At 50.0% G+C, this 17,529-nt stretch overlaps 2 protein-coding genes across 2 annotated transcripts in view; both read left to right on the top strand.

Moving 5' to 3' along the window:
* Positions 1-6,552, top strand: part of Coro7 (coronin 7) — a 54,805-nt gene extending 48,253 nt beyond the window's left edge. The window contains exons 17-28 of the mRNA XM_021185519.1: positions 510-618; positions 725-811; positions 891-1,033; positions 1,107-1,211; positions 1,701-1,786; positions 2,726-2,867; positions 2,954-3,043; positions 4,255-4,371; positions 4,609-4,744; positions 5,154-5,245; positions 5,733-5,819; positions 5,936-6,552. Of these exons, the coding sequence (XP_021041178.1) occupies positions 510-618; positions 725-811; positions 891-1,033; positions 1,107-1,211; positions 1,701-1,786; positions 2,726-2,867; positions 2,954-3,043; positions 4,255-4,371; positions 4,609-4,744; positions 5,154-5,245; positions 5,733-5,819; positions 5,936-5,941 (1,200 nt within the window). The 3' untranslated portion in view covers positions 5,942-6,552. The remainder of the gene's footprint in view (positions 1-509; positions 619-724; positions 812-890; positions 1,034-1,106; positions 1,212-1,700; positions 1,787-2,725; positions 2,868-2,953; positions 3,044-4,254; positions 4,372-4,608; positions 4,745-5,153; positions 5,246-5,732; positions 5,820-5,935) is intronic.
* A 2,270-nt stretch (positions 6,553-8,822) lies between these two features.
* Positions 8,823-17,455, top strand: Pam16 (presequence translocase associated motor 16). Its single transcript, XM_021185522.2, has 5 exons — positions 8,823-8,929; positions 15,704-15,788; positions 16,652-16,788; positions 17,040-17,105; positions 17,287-17,455. The coding sequence occupies exons 1-5, from the start codon at positions 8,927-8,929 to the stop codon at positions 17,371-17,373; spliced, it is 378 nt and encodes a 125-aa protein (XP_021041181.1). The 5' UTR covers positions 8,823-8,926; the 3' UTR covers positions 17,374-17,455.
* Positions 17,456-17,529: the final 74 nt, after the last annotated feature.

Raw genomic sequence — 17,529 nt, 5'->3', positions numbered from 1 at the left:
CCCTGACTCAGGTCCCTGTAGTGGGCAAGAACAGGACACTAAGGTCTACCCCGACTCACTGAGCACAGACCATGCATGCATTAGGCTGCTGCCCGGCATAACCCTGACCACCCCTGCAGCCTCGTGTGGTAGGCTCCTTACCCCATCTTTCAAATGAGAGTAAAGATCAGAGAGGTGTAGTGACCTGACCCTGTCATACAGCTTCCTAAGTGGAGCAGGGTTCAAACCCAAGCTACCTGAGCTCCAAGCCTGACTCCTCTCATCAGTCCACCTGACTCCTCCCACCAGTCCCACCTGACTCCTCCCACCAGTCCATGTTGCTATGCCCTCACTTTCTGGGGCCTCACAGTTGGCACTTGGGACTTATCACAAGTTGGCTAAGGCAGAGAGCTTGGGCCACCCAGTAGTGAGGCTGTCTGTTTAAGAAGGTGGGTCCCAGGCGCCTGTTTTCCTGGGACTGGCTCTTGTGCTTGGCTCTGATATGCCTTGGATGGGGGTTTCTCCTACAGCTGCAGAAGCCAGGCCGCCTGCCTGACACAGCATTGCCTACACTTCAGAATGGGACAGCTGTAATGGATCTGGTCTGGGATCCCTTTGACCCACACCGGCTTGCTGTGGGTAAGGAGCCTGGGTGCCCAGGACTGAGAGAAGGCTCCAGTCCCTCAGTGAGCAGGGAAGCCAAGTATGTCTGGCCCTGCAGTGAAGATACACTCCTCTCTCCTAGCTGGGGAGGATGCCCGGATCCGACTATGGCGGGTGCCCCCTGGTGGCCTCGAGAATGTTCTCACCACACCTGAGACTGTGCTCACAGGTTAGAGGGACCTGATAGACAGAGCCAGTTGGGGCAGTGGCTTCCCAGGGACTCAATATCACTTCCTGGTCCTCTCCAGGCCACACAGAAAAGATCTACTCTCTGCGCTTCCACCCCCTGGCTGCCGATGTACTGGCTTCCAGTTCCTATGACCTAACCATTCGCATCTGGGACCTTCAGGCTGGAGCTGAGCGGCTGAAACTGCAGGGCCATCAGGACCAGGTAGGACAACTGCAGAGACAGGGGCCCAGAAATGAGAGGAGAGGCTCCCTCTTACGCCCTTGTCTCTCTCCAGATTTTTAGCTTGGCCTGGAGTCCAGATGGAAAGCAGCTGGCCACCGTATGCAAGGATGGGCATGTGCGGGTCTATGAACCCCGCAGCAGCCCTTTACCCCTACAGGTAAGCATGCTTGATCTGGGACAGAGACAAAGTTAGGGTCTACAGCCCTTTGAACATCCCTGCAGGTGCACATGCATGGGCTGGGGGTGGGGGAATTTCAAGGTCTTACTGTCCCTGAGCAGCTTTATGGAACTGGGGGAAGGGAACAGGGTCTATGAATGAGCCTTGGGGCAGCTCTGCATCCCCATAGGTGGGCACCTTTGGGCTAAAGGTGAAAGGTCTCTTTTACTGATTTGGTAAAAGGTCTCTTTTACTGATTTGGTAAAAGGTCTCTTTTACTGATTTGGTAAAAGGTCTCTTTTACTGATTTGGTAAAAGGTAAAAGGTCTCTTTTACTGATTTGGTAAAAGGTAAAAGGTCTCTTTACTGATTTGGTAAAAGGTCTCTTTTACTGATTTGGTAAAAGGTCTCTTTTACTGATTTGGTAAAAGGTCTCTTTACTGATTTGGAGGGGGCTTTGACTGAGTTTCATGTGACGTACCTCAACAGGAAGGTCCAGGACCTGAAGGTGGCCGTGGAGCCCGCATTGTCTGGGTGTGTGGTGGTGGTTGTCTGCTGGTATCTGGCTTTGACAGGTGAGGACTTAGGGACTACCATACCCTGGCTCCATCAGCTGTCTTGGTTCCTTTTTCCCAAAGTCACAGCTTGCAAAAACTTGCCACAGCCATGTGTGATGGTATGTGCCTTAAGTTCCCAGCACAGGTGGATTTCTGTGAGTTTGAGGACTACATTAGGAGTTCAGGGACATCCAGGACTGCATAGTAGAGAGACCCTGTCTCAAAATAAAACAAAAACTGTTCCCACCCATGATGGGTGATTAAATGGAAGAATGGATAAATGAGGTGGTAGGTGTATGTGTGTGTGTGTGTGTGTGTGTGTGTGTGTATACATTCAATGGATCAGTGGATTATAGAGTGATGGGTAGATAAATTGGTGAATGATTAGACAGATGAATAGGTAGGCAATTGGTTGGGTGGGAGAAAGTGTTGGAGAAGAAATATGTCATAACGGGGTTCAGAGGGTGAGGTCAGGCCCAGGAACCCGTGCCTGATGGAGACCAAGTAGAACACAGGGAAGAGAACCAAGCCTCAGGAGAGGCCTGAGGGGTAGGCCTCGGGTACTTTGCATGATGGATTGGGGAGGGCATCCCAAGGAAGGTATCATATGATCTGGGTCATCCAAGCCTGAGGAGAAAGGCTGAACTGCAGGGGAGATGTCCAGCCCTGCTGGAGCTGAGGGTGCAACACAGACCATGAGGGAAGAAGGCCAGACAGGAGGCCGCAGTAGATCAGGCTAGTCACTGGGGTCAGGGTTGTATAGAGGACAAGTGGAAGCCAAGCAGGAAGTTGGACACTGTTTCCCCCACCAGGCCACTTTTAAGGGCTCATCTCTCCTTTGACTACTGGCCCTTAGGCTATGCAGCCCAGAAAGGAGTAGGGTCTCTGTGGGAGTCTTTGCCCTACCTCAGGCCTCTTCAGCTCTAAGAATCTGCTCTACCCCTGACTCCTTGGCAGCCGGAGTGAACGCCAGCTACAGTTGTACATAGCTGATGCCCTGGCACAAGGCCCTTCAGCACTGCTGGGCCTTGATGTAGCTCCCTCGACCCTGCTTCCCAGCTATGACCCTGACACAGGCCTGGTGCTTCTCACTGGCAAGGTTAGCTGGAATGGACTGGCTGGGTGTCGGGCAGGGTCTGATGAGGCTGGGTGCTTTCCTTTCACACCCTTCCCTCTGTCCCCCAGGGCGATACCCGTGTGTTCCTGTATGAGGTGCTCCCGGAGGCCCCTTTCTTCCTGGAGTGCAACAGCTTCACATCACCTGACCCTCACAAGGTGATAATCACCCTCACCACTGAACCTCCTGTCCCTAAGCTGCACTGCAAGGTTTCCGTGCCCCCTCGTGGCCGTGTGCGGAAGTGCAGGAGCCAATGGGAGTCAGGAGAGCCGAGGTCCTGTGCCCAGCAGCAGATAGAGCAGACTGTAGTAATCCAGGAGCTTGGAGAGCTGGCTTTATATTCAGCCACTACTACAAATTAAACCATATAAGGTTAAGTTAAATGAACCAGGCATGGTGGCACATACCTGTCATACCACTTTTCTGGAGGCCAAGGTAGGAGGATCATGAGTTGAGACCAACTTGGGTGCTATGGTGAAACTTTGTCTCAGTCAGTCAAATAGAAATCCAAGGAAACAGATTCTCTTTAGTTGCTTGCTTATCTTTTGGTTTTTTTTTTTGTTTGTTTGTTTTGTTTTTTTTGTTGTTGTTGTTTTTGAGACAGGGTCTCTCTGTTTAGCCCTGGCTGTCCTGGAACTCACTTTGTAGACCAAGCTGGCCTCGAACTCAGAAATCCGCCTGCCTCTGCCTCCCGAGTGCTGGGATTAAAGGCGTGCGCCACCACGCCCGGCAGTTGCTTGCTTATCTTGATGTGGTGTGCATGTGTGTTAAACTCTCAGGGGACTGTCCCACAGTGGCATGCCCCTCCCACAGTAGCATACCCCTCACATCTCTTTTCAACGGCTTGAAGTAGGACTTGGCGGGACTTTGTTCTCTGTAGAAATAGGCCAGTGCTACATATCTGGTCTTTTTCCCTTAAAAGCACGAGCTCTTCCCATTGACAGCACACCAGTACTGTCTTAGTTACTGCTCTGTTGCTGTGGAGAGACACCATGACCAAGGCACCTTATAAAAGAACACATTTAACTGTGGGCTTGCTCACTGATTCAGAGGGTAGTTTGTGACCATCGTGGCAGGGAGATGGGCAGCAGGTGGGGAAGGAGAGCCGACTGTGGAAAGGCATGGGTTTCTAAAACCTCTAAGCTCGTTCACAGTGGCAGCCTCTTCCAACAAGGCAATGCCTCTTTAGCCTGTTTAGCTCCACCGTCTGAGAATCAACCATTCAAATAGATGAGCCCATGGAAAACTTCTCATTCAAAGAACCATGGCTACCTGAGGGTAGGCTTGTCTGGGCCTAAGGAATTCTGCTACTCCAGGATGCTCCACCCAGGAGGATTGACTCTAGCGCCTGCTTCCTCACTCCCCCTAGGGTTTTGTCCTTCTGCCCAAGACTGAGTGTGACATTCAGGATGTGGAGTTTGCCCGATGCCTGCGGCTGCGCCAGACCTCCTTGGAGCCTGTTGCTTTCCGGCTGCCCCGGGTCAGAGTGAGTTTGGGTCAAGGACTCAAGCTCCTCTTTTAGTGGCTGGCCAGAGACCAAGGAACTCAAGTTCTTGCCCCCAAACCTCCCAGCTGTCTACTTTTGGGGAATATCTGCCTTCGTATTCTACTGAAGTTCTGCAAAGTGTGTGAATGCCAGCATGGGTGGGGCCAGGTCTCAGACCTTCTGTGTCCTGGGCTGCTGCTGGTCAGTGTCTCAGGACAGCCCTTTCACCCTCTGCAGAAAGAATTCTTCCAGGATGATGTGTTCCCGGACACAGCTGTGACCTGGGAGCCAGCACTCAGTGCCAAAGCCTGGTTTGAGGGTGCTAATGGACAGCCCCGGCTACTGAGTTTGCAGCCCCCTGGCATGACCCCAGGTAGAGTAAGGAATAAAATGGGGAGACAGCAAGGGCAGGGAATCTGGACAGGGGTGGAAGGAGGAACAGAAGGCCCAAGTACAGTCCTTCGTTCCTGCTGCCACAGACCTCCAGCTCTCCTAAGGATGTTGGACATGTCTCCAGACCCAGTCTCTGAAGCCCTGGAGAGCAAGTTCTGTGGCTTATGTTTTTATCCTAGCACATATGCATATGTACACACACATGCATGTGTTGTATACTTAACACATGCAGTATCCTTACATATACATATCCTGGTGCTATGGGCAGGCCTGGTGAACAGGGGCTTTAATAACTTGTTAATGTCACTTCTTTGATTTGTGCCAGCAAATCCCCTGAGGGTTGATTCTAAACAGGACCTTCTTTGATGCCTGTCCTTGCTTTACCCCAGTGAGCCAAGCCCCCCGTGAGGTCCCTGCCCGAAGAGCCCCATCCTCAGCACAATACTTGGAAGAGAAGTCTGACCAACAAAAGAAAGAAGAGGTGAACCTCGGGAGAGAGCTGCTATGTGGTACAGGCAGTGTCCCCCATGTGCTTAGTTATCTGCCAACTCAGGAGCCCCAATCCAGATGGCAGGAAGAACCACGTGTTACCCTTGTCTCCACACCAGACTCTGGGTAGGGAGTCACACCCAGGGCACAGGAAGCCAGGGAGGGCAGCAAGAGGCACATATGCTAGCCAGCCCTTACCCAACCAACATTAAAGATTGGAGACCTAAGCCCTTGGTGAGCCTGGTGTCCACTTGAGCCTTTGAGGCAATGCACAAGAGATGGCAGCTCCTCGTGTCAGGTTCCATGTGCTACAGTCTCTTGTCTCTGACCCCTTTTTACTGTGTTTCACAATGAAAACCCATCAACTTAGTTCTAACTGAAAGGGCGCTTTTTAGCATTGTTGGGGTTTAAAATGGGGTTTTAAGTTCTTGAGGTCGGAGAGTCATTTCTTTCGGTGCCTCTCCTGTCCACTTTCACAGCTGCTGAATGCCATGGTAGCAAAGCTGGGGAACCGAGAAGACCCACTGCCACAGGACTCCTTTGAAGGGGTGGATGAAGATGAGTGGGTGAGTGGCACTTGGCCAGGCTCCCTCAGCCAGCAGCACTGTCCTCCTGGAGACACTGTGCTGCATTCTTTCACCTCTCAGGCCTCTAACTCCTGCTTCCTGCTTCCTCACCCCAGGACTAGCCTGCACGAGAGGCACGCCTAGTCACAGCTGCCACTGCCACCTCCTAGAACCACCTGCTGCCCCTCCACACCTTAGATCTCTGCAACCTGGACAATGCTGCACTGGCCCTGGCACGCACATCCAGCTCAGAAGCCCTGAGTGTCACGGAAGCCTCAGGCACTTCCACAGCTGCTGGGCCTCCATGCAGCTGCAGAGACTGTCTGCACCTTGGCCCTCTGGAGCCAACTGTTTATCTTCAGCTGCCTGTTAGCATGTGACACCAGTGGGTGGGAGGTAGGTCTCAGTAGCATGTCTCTGGGCCAACTCGGGATGCCCTGTCTCTCCCAGTCTTTCTGCTGATTTCCTCTAACATCTTCAGTTACTACAAGCCAAGCTATCTTGCCTACTGCACCAGCCTCAGTCAAGGACACTGGGGGCTGGTCCCCCACCAGGCTGTTGGGAGCAGCTTTCTCCTTAGGGGCCTAGGACCATTTGTCCTGCTTCTCCTGGCTTGAGGAGAAAGGGTCTCATGGAGCTAACAGCCTCATTACAGTGGTGTGGACCCCATAACAAACAGCCTATATAGGATATGCTCTGGATGTTTCCAGCAATTAAACTTTTCTAAGCCGGCTGCCTCTTGTGCTGTTCCACTCCCTGGGAATATAGAAAGAAGGATACAGGGATATAAGTGAACGAGCAAGATTCAGGTCTGTTCCTGTTCGTGCTGGTTTCACTTTGCTACACATTCCTTGTAATATACAGGAAAGATGGCGCTTCCGCTGACTACAGCTCTGTTACACTAGGGAACCAGACAGTGCATAGGAAAGCAATATGAGGAAACAGAAAAGGAGCTGACTTGGGCTTACGGCAAGCAGGATCAGGGCCTGGGGGGGGGGGTGCTTCCGTTCCTAAAACGAAAACTAAGATCTGAAGGACCCAATGGCAAGCAAATGGAAGGTCAGTAGTGTACTCAGGGAAGGGAGAATGTGGAGGTAGGTTGGGCAGTGGTCTAGGTCCGAGGTTCTCAGGCTGTGGGTCACAAACCCTTTTGGGAGGTCAAGTGACCCTTTCACAGGTGGCCTAAGACCATTGGAAAACACAGATATTTACATTAAGGTCCATAATAGTAACCACAAAAATAATTTTATAGTTGGGGGTCACCACAACATGAGGAACTATGTTAAAGGGTTAGGAGAGTTGAGAACCACTGGTCTAGAGGCATCTGACTTAAGGCCATTCACCAAACATACATGAGTACCCAAGCCAGGCAGCTGTCCCTGTGCTTGATAGCTAGGAGTAAAGGCATAAATGTCCTGCCCACTGTGAGTGCCTACTCTAGTAGGAGACATGGCAATGATAATAAATGTTAAAAAAAAAAATTATGTCATAGAGCAGCAGTTCTCAACCTTCCTAATGCTGCAGCCCTTTGATACAGTTCCTCATGTTGTGGTGACCCCAATCAGAAAACTTACTTTCAATGCTACTTCATAACTGTAATTTTGGTACTGTTATATATCACAATGTAAATATTTCTGGAGGTAGAAACTTGCCAAAGGAGTTAAGATGCACAGGTTGAGAACTAAGGGGGAAAAGGAAGCATGAAATAATAATGGAGTTACAAGACCATGTGTTGTTCTGATTCTGATTCTGTGGACTGTTCATGAGAAGCCCAGACACAAAGTACAGATGAGTAGATTTCAAAGTAGGGACGTGCGTGGCGGCTGGGCAAGAACTGGTCTGATCTGGATGTTGGTCATGGCAGAACTGAACTGTACACTCCAAAAGGTGGAACTGCTTGGTGTGTGAATTATGGATGTCTTGATGGAACTGTCCCAACACACAGACCAGAGAAGGTCTTGTGAGGACTTGAAGAGAAGCCTTTGCAAACCAAGCAAAGAAGCTTGACTAGAGACCAAACCTGGCATAAAGATTCCAGTAGCAGCTGGGCAGTGGTGGCACACGCCTTTTGATCCCAGCACTCAGGAGGCAGAGACAGGCAGAATGCTATGAGTTCAAGGCCAGCCTGGTCTACAGATCGAGGTCCAGGACAGCCAGGGTTACACAGAGAAACCCTGTCTCAAAAACAAAACAAAACAAAACAAGCCGGGCAGTGGTGGCGCACGCCTTTAATCCCAGCACTCGGGAGGCAGAGGTAGGCAGATTTCTGAGTTCGAGGCCAGCCTGGTCTACAGATCGAGGTCCAGGACAGCCAGGGTTACACAGAGAAACCCTGTCTCAAAAACAAAACAAAACAAAACAAGCCGGGCAGTGGTGGCGCACGCCTTTAATCCCAGCACTCGGGAGGCAGAGGCAGGTGGATTTCTGAGTTCAAGGCCAGCCTGGTCTACAAAGTGAGTTCCAGAACAGCCAGGGGTACAGAGAAACCCTGTCTCGAAAAACCAAAAAAAAAAAAACCCAAACCAAAACAAAACAAAACAAAAAAACAAAAATCAGAGAGAAATAAAATAAGCACCTGTTGTTTAAAGGTCACCTCAGACCTTTGAAGTCAGGACAGCATGCTTGGCGTGCCACTGTAGTAGGGAACTTGGTGGACCTCACTGAGGAGATGGCATTAGATTACAGAGTTGACTGAACATGGACACAAACAGTTCCTCAGGCGGCTAGGAAAGAGCTTCACCAGAAGGGGAAATGTGAAATAAATCCTATTTTGAAATACCTGGTTTTCTTAAATATTCTAGCGATTTTGACCTCCAACCCTATTATACTCTGGTTTATTTCATATGATGGCTTCTTCCTAAATGTTTTGGGAAAATGAAGGGAAGGCCACCAAACTGCACCAAGTCTGGGGCCGCCCACTGGTCCTCTGGCCCCAGGCAGGCTCCGCCCACATGCGCGTTGCCGCGAGAGTCACGCCTCTGGAAACGCGTCGCGTCCTTGCGCACGCGCTCTCCGGTCTCCCTTGACCTCTGACCCACCAGCAACCCTTGAGCTGGTCCCACTGGGTCGGGAAGCGGCACCCGTCCTCCTAAAGTGGAGCGTCCGCCATGGTGAGGCCCGGAATGGGGTGTTCGGGAAGGGAGGTCTAGTCAGAGTCCAGCAGCGGGCTCTGGTCCTGATGCCGTGAGCCCCCCGGGTTCCTCACAGGAAGCAGGGTCTGTAGCGTGGCGCCGGGTCGGTCGTTGGTGCCCGGGCAGTGACGACCGCGGACCCGGGAACCGAGGCTCGGTTGGCGGAAAGCTCCCGGCCAAGCCCGGCCTGTGCGTTCCCTGCCTCGGCGTGCGCGGTCCGCTGCGGGCAGTGGGAGGAGACGATCGTTGACTGGGCCGGCTCCTGAGTGGCAGGACTCGGCGATATTGGTGGTGTGTCGCTTGGCTTTTAACAGCGTTTGACAGTTGGCTCGTCCAAGAAAGTGATAGACCTGACTGAGACATGCTAGAATTGAAACCAGAAAGGCCGAGCGTTTGTGGCACCATTGGCACCTGAAAGTTGCCCGCAGGTTCTTGAGATTTGCCCCTAAGTGATTGGAAGGTTAGGGAAGCCTATTTGTTTGAGACTGAGTGTCACTATGTATATAGATAGTGTGGCTCGCTCGGAACGACCTATGTGCTCAGGCTGGCTTTAAACTCACTGAGATCCTTTTGTCTCTGCCTCTGGCTCCCAAGCGCTGACAGTAAAGGTGTGCGCCATCTCACCCAGCTGGGAGCATCTTCCTTGGTCATGGGAAAGTAGGTAGTTAACCGCTCACAATGCGTTGTCTGGAGCTGAACCTTTATGTAGATTGTCATGTAAGCCTTCTCAATCGTCCCCATTTTAATTTAAGGGATCTGAAGCTCGGAGAATTTGACTTTTCCAAGCTCATCTTTCCCACAAGAGTCAGTTTGGCCCCAGCTTTGTTCGTGTTCTGTTCTGAGACTAAATAAACATTTGCCACCATATTATTCCTTGTAATTAGGTCACTGCCATTTAGTAAGAACCTTTGTTGATTCCTCGTGGAACTCGGTCTTTAGCGTGCATTCTCCACATTCAACCTTGAACTTACCTCAGCTGCTCGTGTAAGGCTTATACTTGTAAACCCAGCACTTGAAAGGCTGGGCCAGAAATGATGAAAATACCTAATAAAAAATATTAAAAAAGAAAAACAAGGGGGGGCTGGAGAGATGGCTCAGCGGTTAAGAGCACTGACTGCTTTTCCAGAGGTCCTGAGTTCAATTCCCAGCAACCACATGGTGGCTCACAACCATCTGGAATGGGATCCGATGCCCTTTTCTGGTGTGTCTGAAGAGAGTGACAGCGTACTCATATGCATTAAATAAATAAATAAATAAATAAATAAAAAGAAAGGCTGGGCCAGGAAGATCAGGAATTTGTGAGTTCCAGGGCAACTTTAGTACATAGAGCTGAGGGTATAGCTCAGTGTTGCAGTGCTTGCCCACCACAGGTAAGGCCTTAGATCCAATCCCCAGTACTACCTCCAAAAGAGGATGAGAAAATACTGTTGGAAGGTGAGGTAGGAGGAGCCTAGAAGATTACCCCTGGATTATATCTAAGTTTGCCAAGTCCTTAGGAATGGCCCAGGTTTGGGTTGGGGCACTGTCATGCTTTATAACTCAAACCCTCCTGCCTCCACTTCCCAAGGGCACTACTACCACCACGCCTTGGCAGTGTTGAGTCTCTGACGGTGTCTAGATAGGAAGGAGGTCAGTGCAGTGCATCAGAAGTGGGTCACTGTGTAAGAACTGGGCCCCCCGCCAGAGCCTCTCCTCAGAATTGGAGGCATACAGAAATCCTGCCTGGGGAGTGGACTGTATGAGACTGTAGCTTTGGCCAAACAGAGCTAAGAGTGACTTGATTAAAGTGTTGATTCATGGACAATCATGTTCTTTCAGATATGTGCTGTTCAGGCCAGTAGGGACCCAGAAACACTGTCATAAATGCCATTGTCGTACCCACCTTCCTCCTGTCTAGCTGGGACACCAGTAACTATTTGTAGGGCCTGCCACTGTGCACTGGAGGAACACTGTACACGGACTTGAAAGCTAGGCCCCTTCTAGTGCACTTCCATGACTTAAGCATCATTTTTGGGATCCCTGCTCACCACCCTTGTTGAGGTCCTTTGTGCCATATTGCTTCCCAGTTGGGAAATGAAGTGTGGTGGTCGGCATCTCCACCTTGCCACTGGGGTATTAGAAGGATGCCTGGGGTAAACTCAGGGATAAACCTGCTTCTTGATGGTGGCGTGCTGGGTTCTTGGGTCACCAACATACTGCTCAGGAGGTGAAATGCAGTCTAAGATGGGGCTCATGTTGATAAAGGTGATAAGCACCCACACATCACTGGGAACCTCAAAGAGTTGATAACAGGGGCTGGAGAGATGGCTCAGCAGTTAAGAACACTAACTGCTCTTCTGAGGGTCCTGAGTTCAAATCCCAGCAACAACATGGTGGCTCACAACCACTTGTAATGAGATCTGGTGCCCTCTTCTGGGGTGTCTGAAGACAGCTACAGTGTACTTACATATAGTAAATAAATCTTTAAAAAAAAGAGAGAGAGAGAACAGGGCCTGCGATGAGCCCTAAGGTGTGGGGAATCCAGCTTTGCTCAGGGTAGTGCCAGGAGTGCTGAGGGAGCTTCTGCAGGAGACTTAGGCACTAGGCACTGCTCTGTAGGACACAGCCCCCACCCTCCACCCTCATGGTGGTCCTTGATGAAGGTGACAGTTCTTGCTTGTCCAAACTGCTTTGTTAATGGTGGATGAAGATGCATGCGACTTCCTCGGGGTGAACCAGAGATTAAAATACCTTTTGCAGGAAGGGATACCCAGGAAGAAAAGCTCATTGGCTAAACACTTGGAGTCCCTAGATAACTCATTAGCAAGAGAACTGTAAGTGCCAGTTGTCATGGTCCTCTTAGTGGGGTGTCCCTGGACAGGACTCTGATCAGGAGCTAGTTTGAACTCCTGCCATTCTCCATTATAAGTTTTATCGGGGTTCTCAACTTTGCTGCTACCTTAGCAGTCCTCTATCTGATGTCACCGTCCTCGGCCCTACAGTAGCGTGGTGCTGACGGCAGGTTTCAGGGTCGGAGTCCTGGCTATGTTGCCTGCCCTCAGTTACTGCTTGGTCTGATGTTACCCACCAGGTGAGCTGGCAAGCTTGTCAGTGAGTTAGTTATTTAGAGGCCTTCTTAGAGGGGCCTTAGTTATGGCTGTTTGAATACCCTTGGAGTGGGCTGTAGCTGGTAGAGCTCTGCACCGGAAATCTCCAGCTGTGAGCAAAGCTTCGACTCCGACCATGAACACCAAGCAGGTACTGTTTGGGAACAAAGCCAGTTGGAGCTCTGATTCTAGGACCCTCCTCCCCGCAGTGCACTGGCTTTTGTCTTCAGTGCCTCCCACGGCTTTGCACCTCTCCTGCAGATATTATTCTCCCCACTTTGCAGTTTTAAGATGTGGTTCAGAAAAGTTGAGTAATTTGTCCAAGGCTACAAAGCGAAGGAAGGATTCCAGTGGGCTTCAGCCTTTCTGGCTCCTTTCCCTTCTCCATTGCTCCTAGAAGACCATTGTGGAGATTTTACCTCTGAGGTACCAAAGGGCCTGACTGGAAGAAACTGTGTTTTTGTTCTTTTCTTCTTTCTTTTCCCTTCCTCCCTTCATCCCTCCCTTCCTTCCTTCCTTCCTTTCTTTTAAAAACAAGCAGGGTCTCCTTATATAACCCTTGCTGGAATTTACTATGTATACTGAGGTGACCTTGAACTTGTGGCTGTCCTACCTCTGCCTCCTGAGTACTGGGATTAAGGCATGAACCACCAGGCTAACTGCCTGACCACTGAAAAACTTTTTTTTTTTTTTTTTTTTTTTTTTCCAGACAGGGTTTCTCTGTAGCCCTGGCTGTCCTAGAACTCACTCTGTAGACCAGACTGGCCTCGAACTCAGAAATCGGCCTGCCTCTGCCTCCCAGGTGCTGGGATTAAAGGCATGCACCACCACGCCTTGAAAAACTTTTGTTAAAACAGAATAATGATACATGCAGACCAATATTTGCTGGTTACCTGCTGTGTCATTTCGGCTCCACGGTAAGCATCAATCTCTGATAGCCACTTGTGCTGTCAAGAAACTGAGGCACATAGGGGTTGAGAATTTGACCAGGGTAGGAAGCTGGGATGGGTACAGGAGATAATCCCAATGATGGCCTGCATAAATGCTGTATCAGTCTGCCAACCTCCAGAGAACATCTCAAACATGAGTAGTTCTGTCTGCAAATCCCAGGTGGCTGGTGAACCTTTGCAGGCATTTTTTTTGCCTTCTCTAATAGCTTCTAGGCCTTTGGCTTGAAGTGTTTGAGGGTGGAGTGGGGGTTCTGGAGTTATAGCTTGTTTTATTGTTTTTGTTACGCTGCATAGAGATCTTTCTGAGTGTTTGTATAGTTCTGGCCATCCTGGAACTTGCTATGTAGACCGGGGCTGTCATTGGACAGACAGATCCACCTGCCTTTGCCTCCTCAGTGCTTGGATTAAAGGTGTGCACTATCATGCTGGTCAGCCTCAGTTCTTTTTTTGTTTTGTTTTGTTTTTGTTTTTTTGAGATAGGGTTTCGATGTGTAGCCCTGGCTGTCCTGGAACTCACTCTGTAGACCAGGCTGGCCTCGAAACTCACACAGAGATTCCCCTTGCCTCTGCCTCCCAAGTGGTGGGATTAAAGGCGTGCGCCACCACCGCCTGGCTCAACCTCAGTTCTTAACATACATTATTTAACAGTAGTCATGGACCTTATCAGAAAAGTACATCATTGCTTCCAAGGCCCTGGGATGGGTATGTGGCAACAAAAAGGGCAGACTTGCAGATCGCCTGAGGGGGGTTGTAGGTCCAGGAGCCCTCTAGAGCCAGTCAGAAACTGAATTCCATCTCAAAGCTTCCTGTCCTACTTGGCAGTGGTTCTAAGTGAGCAAGGCACAAGTCAGGTGAGATCACCAATTAGCAAGCACCTTGTTACTCCTGTTTCGTGCCACAGCTGCCCAACCCCATGCCTGTCTTTGATCACAGAAGGGACTTCGGTGGGCCATGCTTTCTCGTATGGAAGGTAGGGCTTATAAAATTCCAACCTACTGTGAGGTTTCCCTAATGACCCATAATTATATCTGCTTGCTAAAGAAAGGACAGAGCCTAGAAGCCAGAAAGGCAAATTCTAGAGTCTGAGTTCCTGATGCAAGGCCACCTTGTTACTCCTTTGGAGTAAGGTGCTATGGGTAATAGGACCTCAACTATCTCATATCACTTCACAGACATGGCATCCAGTTGTGTATGTGTTTTTTTAATCCATGTGTAACTTTTTATAAAAAGAATATTTTATGTATGTGAGTACACCACTGGCTGTCTTCAGACGCACCAGAAGAGGGCATCGGATCCCATTACAGATGGTTGTGGGCCACCATGTGGTTGCTGGGAATTGAACACAGGACCTCTAGAACAGCTGAGTCATCTCTCCAGCCCCCATGGGATCCAGTTTTATGAATACCATCTACAAATCATTTGTTTCACAATAAAAAGCTTACTGGTTCTCCACAAATCCATCCTCCCTTCTGTGGTTTTCCAGCCTAGGATGTTCCCAGGGTGTCTAATCCTAGACCTGCCTGCTTCACTTGTGGCTCAGTGACATGGCTCCACCTGCACCTTAAGACCCAGCCTAGGAGAAATGCTGTCTTCTCCTAGAACTTCCACCCCATTCTTGATTATTCCCTCATTAAACTCTGCTGCTGGTCAAGTCTCCCTAGGGCCTTCATGTTATTTTGATTTACATAGTATTGGGATCTGGGTAGCAATGCCATATGGGAGTTGATTTTTCTGCTTTAACAGTGGGTGTACAGCTTGCTTTGAAAGTAGGAATTGGGTCCCATGCATCTTTGTCCAAAGCGAACTGACTGAATAGACCTGTGAACCCAGTAGCTTAACACAAGACTGTATTCTTCCAATTACTGGGTTCCTACCTTACTATATTACTGAATTCCCTTGTAAGATCTTCTCTCTTGAGCTTTGTGGACCCTTAGCTCTCCCTGCCCCTTTGTATAGGGGTGTGTGTGTATGCACGCCTGTGCATGGCTGCATGCACAGTGGTGTTAGGTGTCCTTTTTTTTTTATCACTCTCCACCTTTTTCCTTTGAGACAGGGTCTCTCTCTCTCTCTCCCTCTCCCTCTCTGAACTGAAACACTTGTTTTTGGCTAGGAAGCCCCAATGGTCCTCTTGCTTCCACCCTACTCGGTGCTTGGATAACAGGTACACCCAGGGCAAGACCATTCCTGGCTTATTACAGATACTGGGATCTGAACTCGAGTCCTTATGTTTGCATGAGCAAGCACTTTTAATTGCTGAACCATCTTCTTGGCCCCCGTTTGACAGGGTTTTACTATGCAATCCAGTCTCATGATCACTCTGCCTCAGCCTCCCCGATGCTAGGATTATAGGCATGCGGTATCACACACAGACCTTTAGTGATTTTTGTTGTTGTATTCATAGACGGATTTCAAGTCATAGGACTTGAATAGTCTTTCGAGAGTTAGGATGGATCTGTTTTCCCTGGTGATATAAAAGTTGGGCCAGACCATTTCACATGTACAGGAGAGCCATCAGTGGCCTTGGACTAATTAAGCTGGTGGCAGTCCCAAAAATAATGTCTTCATCCTATCCAGCCTTTTCCTGAAGGCTGACGGAAGCCAGTCTGCCTCTGGGAACTCCAGTGTGTCTGGAGCCACCAAAGAAAGGATGTTTAGAAGAGCTAGTCCATAGATTCTCTGCTCAGTAGCCATCAACAAGGTGCCTCTTTTGCCCACAGGCCAAGTACCTGGCCCAGATCATTGTGATGGGTGTGCAGGTGGTGGGCAGAGCCTTTGCCAGGGCCCTGAGGCAGGAGTTTGCAGGTAAGCCTCTATTTCCTTGTATGCTTGGGAGCCCTTACCAGTTTAGGTTTCCCATGTGTTGTGTCAGTTGTGAATAAAGGGATCTCTTTTGGGTAGAGTTCTGTGGCTTGGGTGGCCTGGCGTACTTTCCCGTGGTAGGAGGCAGTGCCAGACTTTGATAGTTTCCTATGCTTGGGAAAAGTTAACTTCCAGTTAGGCCTGGCTAGAGTGTCCAAGGTGAGCAGCCCTTTGGCAGCCCATTTTGGTAAATAAAGTAAGAGTCACATCTGGCTGCCTTCAAGAAGCTGAGTAAGCCGGGCGTGGTGGCGCACGCCTTTAATCCTAGCACTCGGGAGGCAGAGGCAGGCGGATTTCTGAGTTCGAGGCCAGCCTGGTCTACAAAGTGAGTGCCAGGACAGCCAGGGCTATACAAAGAAACCCTGTCTCGAAAAACCAAAATAAATAAATAAATAAATAAATAAAATAAAATAAAATAAAAAAGAAGCTGAGTAATCCCAACAGACTGACTGGCTGCAAAGTTCAAGTTCTATTCTGTCTACTGCGGTAGTCTAGGCACTGGCCAGGCCATTGTGGAGGCTCCACACACCAGCTATTGCCCCTCCCCTGCCTGTAGCTTCACTCTAATCCCCAGGGTAGCTTAAAGCTCCACATTTGCTAGGCCTCTGGGACAAGGAGTGAGGGAAGGAAAAGGAGCAAATCTTGCAGTCTACATTGGGGGACCAAAAGCATAGTCTGGCCGTATCCACTATTCAGTGTGGAATGTTTGCCACTCCTGAGCCGATTGTTTCTTTCATGTCACTTAGAAGGCTTGGGGGAAGCTCTGGGCCACCAAAAGGGCTAAGCAGTCACCTGTGTATCCACAGCAAGCCAGGCAGCCGCTGATGCTCGAGGGCGTGCTGGGCACCAGTCTGCAGCTGCATCCAATCTCTCTGGCCTCAGCCTCCAGGAAGCCCAGCAGATTCTCAATGTCTCCAAGCTGAGCCCCGAGGAGGTCCAGAAGGTGAGGCCCCTATATCTGCCATGGGGTGGTAGTCCACTAGCAGGCAGAAGAGGGAGGGCAAGTGTGCAAGTGCTGACCACAGCCAGTGGGAGCTTGAAAAGCCCCAGGCAGAACAACTAAAGAAACATGGCAGCTACCTGTCCCTCTGGATCCTTGTGGTCATACCAGCTTCCAGCATGACATAGATCAGAGGTCAGACCTTCCTAATGTCTCACCCAGAGACTAATGTGCACTGTCTCATCTCCTGGCAGAATTATGAACACCTATTTAAAGTGAATGATAAGTCCGTGGGTGGCTCTTTCTACCTGCAGTCAAAGGTGAGTTGTTCCTTAACTCTCTGAGGAAGGATGCCACATATTTCCCCTCCTACCCTGGGGTGCTATTAAAGCTGTTTTAATCATGTAAGTCCACTGTCCTCTGGTGGTGGGGGGGCGGGAGGTGTCCTCCAGCCAGGCAAAGAGCAGACTGTCAGAACCTGATCTCCCTCCTCCTCCTCAGGTTGTCCGTGCAAAGGAACGTCTAGATGAGGAACTCCGAATACAAGCCCAGGAAGACAGAGAGAAAGGGCAGAAGGCCAAAACGTGACTGCTGGGCTCTCCACGCCCCAGCCATTGCCTCATAATTTATAGCCTAGTAATAAATGTCTTTTGCGTGTTTCTCCACTGCATATGTTCCTGTTTGAGAAGCTTTGCTCACTCACTGCCTACTTTAGGCTGCGATGGAGTTAGGAGGTAGCCAACT

The sequence above is a fragment of the Mus caroli genome, chromosome 16, assembly GCF_900094665.2.
Source record: "Mus caroli chromosome 16, CAROLI_EIJ_v1.1, whole genome shotgun sequence".
Classification (NCBI taxonomy): Eukaryota; Metazoa; Chordata; class Mammalia; order Rodentia; family Muridae; genus Mus; species Mus caroli.
The sequence above is the reverse complement of the archived record's forward strand: the minus strand, read 5'-3'. Positions and strand labels throughout refer to the sequence as shown.

What these genes read in the sequence shown, in the direction of transcription:
- Pam16 (XM_021185522.2), top strand. An exon ending in GCCCCGAGGAGGTCCAGAAG is followed by an intron (nt 16,789 to 17,039) that starts GTGAGGCCCCTA and finishes ATCTCCTGGCAG; the next exon opens with AATTATGAACACCTATTTAA. An exon ending in CTTTCTACCTGCAGTCAAAG is followed by an intron (nt 17,106 to 17,286) that starts GTGAGTTGTTCC and finishes CCTCCTCCTCAG; the next exon opens with GTTGTCCGTGCAAAGGAACG.